The sequence below is a fragment of the Aulonocara stuartgranti genome (assembly GCF_965226115.1).
Source record: "Aulonocara stuartgranti genome assembly, chromosome: 23".
Taxonomy (NCBI): domain Eukaryota; kingdom Metazoa; phylum Chordata; class Actinopteri; order Cichliformes; family Cichlidae; genus Aulonocara; species Aulonocara stuartgranti.
The window spans coordinates 53,407,822-53,421,904 of record NC_138958.1 but is presented as its reverse complement, the minus strand read 5'-3'; the positions used below and the strand labels follow the sequence as shown (position 1 = coordinate 53,421,904).

The window sequence follows — 14,083 nt, the reverse complement described above, 5'->3', positions numbered from 1 at the left end:
CAGTAAGGACATCTCCTGGTTTCATCTTCATGTTTCCCTCTCATCACATATCCAAACCATATCATGACCAGCAGCTTTACAGCTGTGGCTCCAGCAAACATTTGCGGATACTAGAAATTAATATTAAATAAATTCTAACAACAGCTGATCAAGCTTAAACGTGCTGCTGTTGTTTAGCGCGACATCTGCTGGTTTCCTCTTTCTGGCGCAAAGTTAGCGATAAACAAACAAGAGAGACGATCAGCTGATCATTGATCAGTTTCATGATTGAAGTAGAAACGGGAGAGGGAGGGGAGAGAATGAGAGAAGAAGAGGCAGCTGTGCAGCAAAGACACAGAGTAACTCCAGCTTTGTGCCTTTTCCATTGTAGCTGAATTACGGGACAAACTGTGTTTCTTTTCACCTCAATAAGAAACGCGTAATATTTTCTCTGAATACGAGATGATTCCGTCGTTTTACAGGACAGTTGGCAACTCTACTACCTAACCTTATGAATAAAATAAAGTTAACTATCAGTAACATCATAGCACCACCCAGCTGTATAGAAACTCCGTCATACTAGCTAGTACCCAGCATAACGAAAATAAACTCCACCTAAACTTGGTTCATATCTGACCCAGATAGACTGCAGGTCATAACTTCTTACCTGAAGTTCAGTTCACCTGATACTCGGACCGGCGGCCGCCTCGGGTCTCTCCTCCTCCTTCCTCCCTTTCTCTCATCCACCTGCTGGCCTCCACCACTTGCTAATGTTGCTGAATCTGTGGAAGCTCCGCGATAGCCACCACACGAAGTAACGAATAACGAGCCTATCAAAATCCCAGTAACGAGTAACGCGTTCCCGGTTTTGGCATAATAACTAGTTACCGTGCTCGTTACCACAATAATAACCTAGTTACTGTAACGCGTTACTTACGCGTTACTTACGTGTTATGACAGACAGAGACACAGACGCAGACTCATAAGCAGGCTTAATGACATCATGGACAGACAGGGGGGGACATGGAAGGAGGGAGCAGGACAGGCACAGAACAGAAACCTAACAAAACGGCGAATAATACTGGGATACCTAATCAGAATAACAAAAGCACAAAGAAACACAAAACACAACACACAGACTCAGGACCATGACAGTGTGTGCTTCTGTGCTGCTATTGTTTGTGTTAACTGAGAACGTAGCAATGGCACAACGCCCACATCTTGTCTGAGGCGGACAAGCTTTTAGTGTATGGTCAGAATGACTAAGCAAACATTTAGGGAATGTCTGACTTTACCATGTATGATTTAATATAAGGAACCATATAGAGTATATTGTGTTTGAACCACAGACCCATGAAGAGAACAAGTATTCCTATGTAACTGAGTTAAAACGTAATCATATTGGAATCATGATATTCATATGGGGTTGCGTTAAAAGGAAGTATTGAGAGATCATACAATCATAAAGAGAAACGGTATATTCATGTCATGTCAAGTATATAAATATATGATTACGCTGAAAAAAATCATTTGAATCTATCTGTGACTGAGCTAATGAGAGCTGCTTGTTTGAGGGCCTTTCTGTCTGTTCATTGGGTTAATATCAGGCGAGTGACTTGACCATTCAAGAATATCCCACTTCTTTGCTTTAACAAACTGCTGGTTACCACTCCTAATATCGTAGCAAATTCTTAGATGTTTTTCTGTTTTCACAGCTCGAGGATGGCTTGTTTTACCTGCATGGGGAGCTCCTTTGACTGCATGTTGTCAGTTTACAGCAACATTTTACAAATGCAAGCACCACACCTCAAATCAACTCCAGGACTTTTATCTGCTTAATTGACAATGACATAACAAAGGAGCTGACCACACCTGCCCATAAAATGGCCTTTGAGTCAACTGTCCAGTTAATTGTCGTCCCTTTAAAAAGAGGCCCAAACCGCTGATCCAATTCGAATGTGGATGAACGCTGAGAGTCTGCACATTATGTCCATGAGAAATGTAACCAGAGTAATAAGATGATTTAAATGAAGTAATCTCTGACCTGGTAGCTGAAAAATGAGAGAGAAAGAGGGTAACAGGGTGTGGCTGGACATCAGGTGATTGGATGTCAATAAAGTTGATGCCAGAGGTCATCTCGGCACATGTGACGTCTAGAAAGGACGTCTAAGAGTTACTTGAAACAAGGCATTTTTTACAGTCAGAGCTTTTCTCCTTTCCTTGCACTGACTGCTATGTTATGCCCTTTAGATGGCAGAGTGACCACACAACAAATGGCTTCCACAGGAAATGGCCTCCGTAAGTCAGCTCACGTCTTGTTTATGCCTGCTGGGGTAACTTTGTTTGATTAATAAGTACATGTTCCTTTTCCCCCCTGACCTTTTTCCTGTGTGTGTACACTGGAACATCTGATTCATTTTAAACAGTTCATTATAGCATCATTCTTGTCACTCTGATTTTAGAAAGATAATCAAAGAACACAAATGATACAAATGTGAGTAGAATATCTGCTTAATATTTGATTCACAGATGAAACAAACTAAATCTTATTTTGCTAAACCTGACTTAAATGAAATGTTCTTTTTTTAAAATTCACATTTAAGATGCACAATAATCTTTTTTGTTTAGCATATCTATTCAGTAGTAGATGTCTAGACAGTGTCATAACGCTTTGGATGTGTGATGGAACTTCACATTAGCCTGTCAGAAACTTGAAATTAAAATTAAACATGGCATGTTTGCATTTAAATTTCTTCGAACCATGCTTTATTTTTTTATTTGTGATGACTGTCTCTTTTACACAGGTAGTCAGGGGGATGATAACCTCCAGGCCATGCTGGTGGGGGCGATGATGAGGAAAATTAAGTCTCGTAACTGGAAGAAGCAGCGATATTTCAAGCTGGAGGATGACTTCATGACCATCTGGTACCAGTCTAAGAAGACTGGCAATGTCCGCTCCACATGTAAGAGAACAGTTATAATTAAAGAACCAGTGGAAAAATGACCTAATAGACCTGATCCAACAGTGGGCGTTTTGCTTACAAGTATATGTGTGTGTGGGTCACAAGCTCTTGGCATTAAGCATGCTCACAATCTGGCACAATTTTTCTTTTTTTTTGCTTTATTTTTGTGTCTAAAACCTCCTAAATTCCACTTTCTTTGTTCCTAGTTTCTGTGAATGATGTGGAAGCAGTTCGAGAGGGGCACCAGAGTGAGGTCCTCCTCAGTATTGCAGATGAGTTCCCACCTGACAGATGCTTCACATTGGTCTTTCGCGGTCGCAGGGGCAATTTGGACCTGGTGGCCGAGTCAGCTGAGGAAGCACAGTCCTGGATATGGGGCATGAGGAAACTGATTGAGAATGTGGAAAACATGGGTGAGAGGGAGAAACTCGATCAGTATCCTTCACTCAGTTTACATACATATGCGGTCAACCTAACTATATATAAAGAATTTGTGTTGGGTGTACATTACATCACATTACATTTTTCAGTAATACAGTAATGTAATGAGTTACTGTACTAAACTCAGTAATCTTATAATCACATTTGCATGTCAGATAGAAAGAGAAAAAAAATAAACATATCTTCTTCTTCTTCCTGCAGACATGTGCTACTCTTTTGTGTGCAGAGAGGAGAACTATAGTGCCGGGTCTACAACGTTTCGGGAGTGGAGATTTGGGGTTTATTTTTATTGCATGAAAACACAGTAATAAAGTATGTCAAGGAAAGAAACTGCAGTATACTGCTATCAAAATGTCAGCTCTTTGCAAACGTCTGAACAGATAGCAGGCGAACACAAAACTGGCGAAAAACCCAGTGTGATCTTACAGCTACATGTATGCTGACCTCAGCCAGCAGCCAGTGCAGGTAACATGGAAGTGATGAGCAGTCGGGTTTACACAAGTAAACAAAATGCAGTTTCTAAATGAAGGTGTTTATTATTAAGGGGGAAACCCTAAAGGGGAAAAACTCCAAACCTGCATGGCCTGGTGTGAAGTGATTGCCCCTAAACCTAATAACTGGTGGGGCCACCCTTAGCAGCAACAACTGCAATCAAGTGTTTGCAGTAACTGGCAATGAGTCTTTTATAGCGTGATGCAGGAATTTTGGCACACTCATCTCTGTAGAATTGTTGTAATTCAACCACTTTGGAGGGTTTTCGAGCACAAACCGCCTTTCTAAGTTCATGCCACAGCATCTCAATCAGATTCAGCTCAGGACTTTGACTAGGCCACTCCAAAGTCTTCATTTTGTTTTTCTTAAGCCATTCAGAGGTGGACTTGCTGGATCATTACTCTGCTGTAGAACCCAAGTGCACTTCAGCTTGAGGTCATGAACAGATGACCGGACATTCTCTTTTAGGATGTTTTATTTGACAGCAGAATTCATGGTTTCATTTACCACAGAAAGTTTTCCACGTCCTGAGGCAGCAAAACAGCCCCAGACCACCATCACCATTTTTTTTACTGTTAATATGATGTTCATTTTCTTTTCTTTTTTTTTTCTTTTTTTTTTGTGTCCCGTTTGGATCTTTAGCATCAGAATTGTTGTCTTAAGGCCAAGAAAGATGCCAAGCGGATTTATTTTACCAAGTGGATCATCATTGCCTTGCCATATTGGTCCATTTGATTGACCTTTATTATAATTATGAATTTATTTTATTTTCAGTTGCTATAAACGGGACAGACATGACTGGGGGATAGGACAGGGAGAAAGAATGAAAGAAAGAGAGGGAGAGAAAGAAAGAAAACCAAAGGGGAGAAGAGACGGTGAGAAGGGGGGGAAGAAAAAACAAACAAACACCTGGGTCACCTGTATGGAGAAAAAAAACAGAAGAGAAAGCAAACAACAAAGAGCAACATAATAAAAAAAACGGCACCATCACAATAAACTAGCTAGCAGTAAATATCAGTAGATACTAAATAATAAACGATATTGTGCAGCACGCAAGATAGACAGCGCACAATGTGCTTTGAGGCAGCAGCCAGGAAAGCTGTAGTCCGCGTCTGTGAATACCAGTGTGTACACCTGTGTGGATCAGCATGCTTGCATTCCAAAGGTTTCTCCATGTAACGATCTGCTAGGGAGTGTGGGGGGGCCACAGCCCCGTCCTCCAGGGTGTGAAGCAGGTATGGAGGAGATCAAAACTCCAGACATCCAGAGGCCCCCAGAACACAAGAGACCAAGGAAGACCAACAGAGGGGCAGCCGCGCCACTGTCCCAGAAAGAGCTGAGGAGAGTCCCAGATGAGGGCTCACTCAGCAGCCGCAGAGCAGAAGCCAGGGGGAGTTGCAGTGACGCGCCCGTGAGCTCCGCCGGCAGCCAGCCGCGCCTGAGTGACCGAGCCCCAGGCCAAGAGGCCAAGGGCACCCCACCCCTGAAGTGCCCGAGCGAGCCCCAGGCTCCAGGCCCCGATAAGTGGCCGCCAAGGAGTGAGCCGGTGTGTACCCGGACGCCCACCCCCAGACACAAAGAACCACCAACACACCGACACCTGAGGGAGTCCGCCACTGGCAGGGGAAGTGGTGGTGGGTGGAGATAGGCCTCCAAACCTTGGAGGGCCTGAGATGTCCCCAGAGAGGTGGCGTCTGATACCCAGCCTGACATATAGACACAGAAATACAGGCACACACAGACACAAACATCCATTCCCACCCTCATGCTCTCATATGCACTTACTCCACACTCAACCAACGTGGAGACAGACATAAAGAGACGCTGTACACACGATCATACTCCCCAAGCGTACTCTACGAACCGGGTCTAGGTACCCTTGCCCCTGGAGGGGGGAACTGCACCCAGACCCAGGTGGTGTTACCCTTTTCCCTGCGGTGGGGAGAGGCAGACCGCCCCGACTCCGCAGCAGCAGGGAGGCCCCACACTCCAGACCGCAGTCGGACGGCCAACTCCTCCTCCTAGCCCCCCCGCTCTAGCAGGCCGCAGAGAACGGGGATGAGAGAAGACTCCAAACCTCCCTCCACCCGCTCATTGTAGTGTTGATGCATGTGTGTTCTAAGGTGCATTTAAAACCCAGGAGGGCATGGAGCTACCTGCCAGAGAGCAGCAGGTAAGCGCATGGTCCCTCCTGCTAGCCCTCAATGTCTACGTGTATTTAAAATTGAGAGGTGGGCAACGACGCCAGGGGTGGGGTGTACACCCTGATGGTAATTTGGACTCCGTGTATCGTGCCCACCCCCAAGATCCTATATGTATGTGTAATGAGAGTGTGAGTAATGTGAATGTCTAAGTTGTGGGATAAAATTGAGGCAGAGGCAGCCAGAAGGGGACAGAGGGGGGAGTAGCCTCCTCTGCACCCTGGTGACATACCCCTACTCCAAGGCCCTGCATGTGTGGGTGGTTGTGGTGGAGCGGGAAGAGGGAGGCAGCTGGAGATGGGGAGGGAAGGAAGGGAGGGGCAGGTGACCCCTCCCTGGGGCCAGCTCCCCCGCTGACCCCAGTAGGCACTCCCATACTCCGCGACCCGCCAGGGAAAGGGGGCCCAGGCCCATCCAGACCGGGGCCCAGCGCAGCAGCGCCCCCCGGCCCCACAGAGCCCGGGACAGTCCACCCAACCCCACCACAGAGAAAACTGCACCCACCCCACCATCCACTCATCTTCCAGACTACATGAGACAATAAACACCCAGGCTGAGATCTTCCTCCACCTCTCCTGTATCTCCCCCTCCTGCAGAGAGTTCCTGAGGAGAGGAAAGCTCCTGCAAGGTGTGACAATCTCCCCCACCAGTTGAAGAGCCCCCCAGGTGGCTCGACGCACCGGCAGCACCCTGCGCCAGGGATGGGCCCCCATGCACCCACCCGCCCACAACCCCGGCAACACACAAACCAGGACCCAAGGCCCCGAGGCCCGGCCAGGGCCCCAGCCCAGAGACGGAGCGCCCCCAGAACCTCACGCCCATCCCGGACCCACCCAGGGGCAGCCAGGCTACCAGGTCAGTAACCCACGTCCGTCAGCACAGACTCTCCCCTAGCCCCGCTACATGCAGCCACGAGGAAACAGTCACTCGAGAGCCAAAAGAGCCCCCAACCGGACATAACCGCTACCCCGGGTTGAGCCCCCCAAGGAAGATGCCTCCGGGGAACCCCCCGACGCCCTAAGCCTGTCCCTACCCCCACACCAATCACAACAGTGAAGGCGGGACCAAACTATGACCCCCCCACCCCCATGTTCATTTTCTTAAAAGGTGTGTTACAACTGTGTTACTTTTACCCCAGATATAATGGGGACAAACACCTTCCAAAAAGTTCTGCTTTTGTCTCATCAGTCCAGAGAATATATTCCCAAAAGTTTTGTGGATCATCAAGATGTTTTCTGGCAAAACTGAGGTGAGCCTTTAATGTCCTTATTGGTCAACAGTAGTTTCTCCTTGACCTGCTCTGACTGCTGCTTTTGATATAGTAGACCAGGGGTCCCCAACTCCAGGCCTCGAGGGCCGGTGTCCTGCAGTTTTTAGATGTGTCCATGATCCAACACAGCTGATTCAAATGGCTACATTACCTCCTCAACATGTCTTGCAGTTCTCCAGAGGCCTGGTAATGAACTAATCATTTGATTCAGGTGTGCAGACCCAGGGTGAGATCTAAAACCTGCAGGACACCGGCCCTCGAGGCCTGGAGTTGGGGACTCCTGCAGTAGACCATCTCATGTCCCATTTAGAATACCATGTGGGCATCAAAGGTACAGCTTTTGAGTGGTTCAGGAGAGAACTTTCTCAGTCCACTTTGGTGACTCTGTATCTTCCTCAGCCTCTCTGGCATGTGGTGTCCCACAAGGAGTCCTTCAGGTGCCTTTTGGGAAGCTGGAACAGGTGGCCTGTTTCAAACTTGTGATTCTTTCTGACAGTCTTGTCATTGCCATAGTATTATTCATATACTCAAGAGTACTACTCCATTTCTCTTCATATTTACACCATGGACGTACTTGAATCCACCTTCAATGCTCCCGGCTTTGCTTTACCTGTACTACTACATTGTCACACATAAGATCCCAAACTTATTTTTGTATTTATACCTTCATGCAATTTGCACATCTCTCTTACAAATTATCAGTCTTACTTTTACTGTTTTTAACTAACTTCATTTCTACCTTTCTTTAATTTTTATCACCATCCATCCATCTTCTTCTGCTTATCTGGGCCCAGGTCAGGGGGGCAGCAGCCTAAAAAGAGAAGCCCAGACCTCCCTCTCCCCAGCCACCTCCTCAAAGAGATATAATCCCTCCAGCATGTCCTGGGTTTGCCCCGGGTTGGACATGCCCAGAACACCTCACCCAGGAGGCATCATTTTCAAATGCCCAAACCACCTTTTCAATGTAGAGGAGCAACAGCTCTACTTTACACTCAGTGCTCTCTTTACCACAATGGACCAGTACAGGATCTGCATCACTGCAGCCGCACCACCAATCCATCTCCTGCTCCTGTCACTCGTGAACAAGACCCCAAGATACTGTCCCGGAGTGGGGACCCTTTTCCAGCTGAGGACCATGGCCTAAAAATTACAAACAGAATAGGTGACAAAGGGCAGCCCTGGCAGAGTCCATCAACCACCTGAAATAAGTCTGACTTATTGCCGGCTATGTGGACCAAGCTCTTGCAACAGTTGTGTAAGGATTGAATGGCAACGCATACTCCTGAAGCACCTCCCACAGGACACTCCGAGGGACATGGTTGAATGCCTTCCCCAAATCCACAAACAACATTTAAACTGGTTGGGCAAACTCCTATGCACCCTCAAGTATCCTCAAGAGGATAAAGAGCTGATCCAGTGTCCCACGACCAGGACAAAAAACACATTGTTCCTCCTGTATCCAAGGACTTTCCTTTCCACCACACCAGTCTGCCGATCCAGATGTACCGCCCCTGAGCTCCACACAACACTAAAGAGGCATGTCAACCAAGACAGCCATACAACGTCCAGATCATTTAGGAACTCATCCACCCAATGGGCCGTGCCACCAAGGAGTTGTTTAGCTACCTTAGTGACTTCACCCCTGGAGATAAGCGAGTTGCCCCCCTCGTTCCCAGATGCCACCTCCACGGAAGATGTGCCAGTGGGATTAAGGAGGTCCTCAAAGTATTCCTTCCTACAATTTTCTCAGTCAAAGTCAGCAGTGCTCGACCCGCACTATACACAGTGCAGGTAGAGCACCATTTTCCTTTTCTGAGTCGCCTGACAGTTTGCCAGAATCTCTTCAAGGCAGTCCAAAATTCTTTTCCATGGCTTCTCCAAGCTCCTCCCACACCCAAGTTTTTGCTTCAACCACTGCCTGAGCCACGTTCCGCTTGGCCTGTCAGTATCTATCAGCTGTCTCCACAGTACCACAGGCTAGCCAAGCCTTCTTCAGCCTGGTGGCTCCCTTCACCTCTGGTGTCCACCATTTGGTTCGGGGGTTACCACCACGACAGACACCAACCACCTTGTGACCGCTGCTCAGTGCAGTGGCTTAATTCAATTCAATTCAATTCAATTTTATTTATATAGCGCCAAATCACAACATAAGTCGCCTCAAGGCGCTTCATAGATACAGAGAAAAACCCAACAATCATATGACCCCCTATGAGCAAGCACTTTGGCAAAAGTGGGAAGGAAAAACTCCCTTTTAACAGGAAGAAACCTCCGGCAGAACCAGGCTCAGGGAGGGGCGGCCATCTGCTGTGATTGGTTGGGGTGAGAGAAGGAAGACAGGATAAAGACATGCTGTGGAAGAGAGACAGAGGTTAATAACAGATATGATTCAATGCAGAGAGGTCTGTTAATACATAGTGAGTGAGAAAGGTGACTGGAAAGGAAAAACTCAATGCATCATGGGAATCCCCCGGCAGCCTACACCTATTGCAGCATAACTAAGGGAGGATTCAGGGTCACCTGGTCCAGCTCTAACTATATGCTTTAGCAAAAAGGAAAGTTTTAAGCCTAATCTTGAAAGTAGAGATAGTAGCAATATGCTTAATGCTTAAGCAATAGAGGTACTGTACATATATATATAAAAAAAAAAAAACACCCAGCACGCCCCTGCGGGCGGTTTATCCTTCAAGCTCGGGTCCTCTACCAGAGGCCTGGGAGCTTGAGGGTCCTGTGCAGTATCTTAGCTGTTCCCAGGACTGCGCTCTTCTGGACAGAGATCTCCGATGTTGTTCCCGGGATCTGCTGGAGCCACTCGCCTAGCTTGGGAGTCACCGCACCGAGTGCTCCGATTACCACGGGGACCACCGTTACCTTCACCCTCCACATCCTCTCAAGCTCTTCTCTGAGCCCTTGGTATTTCTCCAGCTTCTCGTGTTCCTTCTTCCTGATATTGCTGTCATTCGGAACCGCTACATCGATCACTACGGCCGTCTTCTTCTGTTTGTCTACCACCACTATGTCCGGTTGGTTAGCCACCACCATTTTGTCCGTCTGTATCTGGAAGTCCCACAGGATCTTAGCTCGGTCATTCTCCACCACCCTTGGAGGCATCTCCCATTTTGACCTTGGGACCTTGGGATATATATATATATATATATATGTGTATATATGTATATAGATAGATAGATAGATAGATAGATAGATAGATAGATAGATAGATAGATAGATAGATAGATAGATAGATAGATAGATAGATAGATAGATAGACATACTGCACTTTGTCATAGTATAGGCCCTTACCAGGCCCCTGTGACTCTTTTAATTGTGGTGTTTATTGTGACTTTACTATTTTTATTCTTTGTCATGATGCTGTTAGGTAACAATTTCCCTTGTGAGATCAATAAGGTATCTGTCTGTCTATCTTTACAGTGACCATTGTACCATTACTGTAGCAAAAAAAAAAAGTTTTATTAGAAAGTTCCTTGATTGTTGTACTCAGATGGATTGGTGAATGGTTCAAAAAGGCAGACAAGAACAATGATGGCAGGATGAACTTTAAGGAAGTGCAAGACCTGCTGAAGATGATGAATGTGGACATGAATGAACATCATGCTCACCACCTTTTTACAGTGAGAGACCTGTACTAAATGTGTATACTAACAAAGTATACACATTCCTGTGATTTAAATATTCAGTATTAAGGTTGTTTGGGTTCTGTTGTAATTTTCTTGGTACTAGGATTAGGAGATTATTAAATCCAGTTCTTTGTATTCTTCAACGAACAAGAAAGACACGGCTCAAAGTGGTCTAACTCAAAAGATCTTTAATTTGACATATTCCAGAATATGGAGACTAGGCACACACAGCAATGCCAGCTCAAGTCTCAGGCAAAAACAGGAAGCTTGGTTATTTATATACTTCATCTAGACGTCACACACACTTTAAGTTTCGATCAAACACTCTACTTAGTTTCACTTTCGGCCTGCAGCTCCTATTTTTGCAAAAGCATGCAGTTTCCTGTCAGCCTGCGACCTAGTTTTACACTGAAGTTTGGGCCTCTCATAAAACAATCTAATCAGCAAATAAGCATTAAGAATATATATTTATTTCTCAACAAGATCTTACACTTTGATGCATCTGTCCACCTGGCTACAGTACACATTTTTTGCCTCTTGTCTCAGATGGCTGATAAGTCCCAATCAGGTACCCTGGAGAATGATGAGTTTGTGCTCTTCTACAAGATGTTGACTCAGCGAGAGGATGTACTGAAGGTATTTCAGGAATACTCTGTTGATGGTCAGAAGCTATCCCAAAGCAACCTGGAGGACTTCCTTAGAGAGGAACAGCTTGAGGGGGATGATATCCAACTGCATGCTAAGCAGCTCATTGAGTGCTATGAACCCTCGGACAAAGGTGCACACATTGTAAAGAATACACTGCATCTTGATGTTTTGTTTGAATATAATTTTTATGACATTAGGATCAGTCTATTCCCTCATGAGATTTTATGGTACAGTTAGCACATTACACCATTGACACCATCTTACTGTCATTCCAGCCAAGCGCATGAATGCCATGACATTTGATGGCTTTTTGATGTACCTCGGCTCAGCTGAAGGCTCCATTTTTAACCCACAGCAGAGGGGGATCTTTCAGGACATGACTCAGCCACTCTGTCATTATTTCATCTCATCGTCCCACAACACCTACCTGATGGAGGACCAGCTCAGAGGACAAAGCAGTGTGGAGGGATACATCAGGTAGCAGTACTGGCTTAAAATTACCATGCTTTGATCAAATTCACCCCAACATTATTCTAAAATATGTTGCACATGAAGAGCTGGGGTAGCTAGTGAACCACTCCTTCTAACAAGCGTGTCTGCAATATGCTAGCTTGTCCAGAGATACTTCTAGAGAGTAGTACCTTGAAAGAGTAGGGGTTTGTAAAATTGCACAGTAAGCCAAAACGTGGTTGCTCACAGCTAATTCATCAGGTTGAGATTTATCAGTACGTATTCGTAGTCCAAAGTTGGATTATCATCAATTTTGATCATTTTGGTTTGCTTAAGTCACGCACAAGTAAATACTGGACTAGATCATTAATAATTAAATGCTTTCCTTTGTAATCATTTTTGTATATTTGTAATATTCTTCTTATGTATTTCATGCATGTATTATTTTAAGACAGGTGGGGATTATGTCTCCTCCCCCCCGTCTTCATCATTAATGATCTAGGCCAGTATTTACTTGGGCATGACTTAACCAATTAACCAATACCAACCTGTTATATATCAGCTGATTTATCTATGAAGATGTGATTGGTTCATTTGAATTTTTTTCTGTTTTCTGAAGCACACTTCTACTACAGGGAGTGCAGAATTATTAGGCAAGTTGTATTTTTGAGGAATAATGTTATTATTGAACAACAACCATGTTCTCAATGAACCCAAAAAACTCATTAATATCAAAGCTGAATGTTTTTGGAAGTAGTTTTTAGTTTGTTTTTAGTTTTAGCTATTTTAGGGGGATATCTGTGTGTGCAGGTGACTATTACTGTGCATAATTATTAGGCAACTTAACAAAAAACAAATATATACCCATTTCAATTATTTATTTTTACCAGTGACACCAATATAACATCTCCACATTCACAAATATACATTTCTGACATTCAAAAACAAAAACAAATCAGCGACCAATATAGCCACCTTTCTTTGCAAGGACACTCAAAAGCCTGCCATCCATGGATTCTGTTAGTGTTTTGATCTGTTCACCATCAACATTGCGTGCAGCAGCAACCACAGCCTCCCAGACACTGTTCAGAGAGGTGTACTGTTTTCCCTCCTTGTAAATCTCACATTTGATGATGGACCACAGGTTCTCAATGGGGTTCAGATCAGGTGAACAAGGAGGCCATGTCATTAGTTTTTCTTCTTTTATACCCTTTCTTGCCAGCCACGCTGTGGAGTACTTGGACGCGTGTGATGGAGCATTGTCCTGCATGAAAATCATGTTTTTCTTGAAGGATGCAGACTTCTTCCTGTACCACTGCTTGAAGAAGGTGTCTTCCAGAAACTGGCAGTAGGACTGGGAGTTGAGCTTGACTCCATCCTCAACCCGAAAAGGCCCCACAAGCTCATCTTTGATGATACCAGCCCAAACCAGTACTCCACCTCCACCTTGCTGGCGTCTGAGTGGGACTGGAGCTCTCTGCCCTTTACCAATCCAGCCACGGGCCCATCCATCTGGCCCATCAAGACTCACTCTCATTTCATCAGTCCATAAAACCTTAGAAAAACCAGTCTTGAGATATTTCTTGGCCCAGTCTTGACATTTCAGCTTGTGTGTCTTGTTCAGTGGTGGTCGTCTTTCAGCCTTTCTTACCTTGGCCATGTCTCTGAGTATTGCACACCTTGTGCTTTTGGGCACTCCAGTGATGTTGCAGCTCTGAAATATGGCCAAACTGGTGGCAAGTGGCATCTTGGCAGCTGCACGCTTGACTTTTCTCAGTTCATGGGCAGTTAATTTGCGCCTTGGTTTTTCCACACGCTTCTTGCGACCCTGTTGACTATTTTGAATGAAACGCTTGATTGTTCGATGATCATGCTTCAGAAGCTTTGCAGTTTTGAGACTGCTGCATCCCTCTGCAAGATATCTCACTATTTTTGACTTTTCTGAGCCTGTTAAGTCCTTCTTTTGACCCATTTTGCCAAAGGAAAGGACGTTGCCTAATAATTATG

At 45.3% G+C, this 14,083-nt stretch overlaps 1 protein-coding gene across 1 annotated transcript in view; it reads left to right on the top strand.

Moving 5' to 3' along the window:
- The window catches only part of plcd4a (phospholipase C, delta 4a), a gene marked incomplete at its 5' end in the record, with an annotated part of 66,945 nt that overhangs the window by 13,362 nt on the left and 39,500 nt on the right, over positions 1-14,083 (top strand). Inside the window, 6 exon segments of the mRNA XM_082523465.1 lie at positions 2,230-2,277; positions 2,784-2,942; positions 3,149-3,377; positions 10,843-10,972; positions 11,525-11,756; positions 11,902-12,103. Coding sequence (XP_082379591.1) covers positions 2,230-2,277; positions 2,784-2,942; positions 3,149-3,377; positions 10,843-10,972; positions 11,525-11,756; positions 11,902-12,103 — 1,000 coding nt within the window.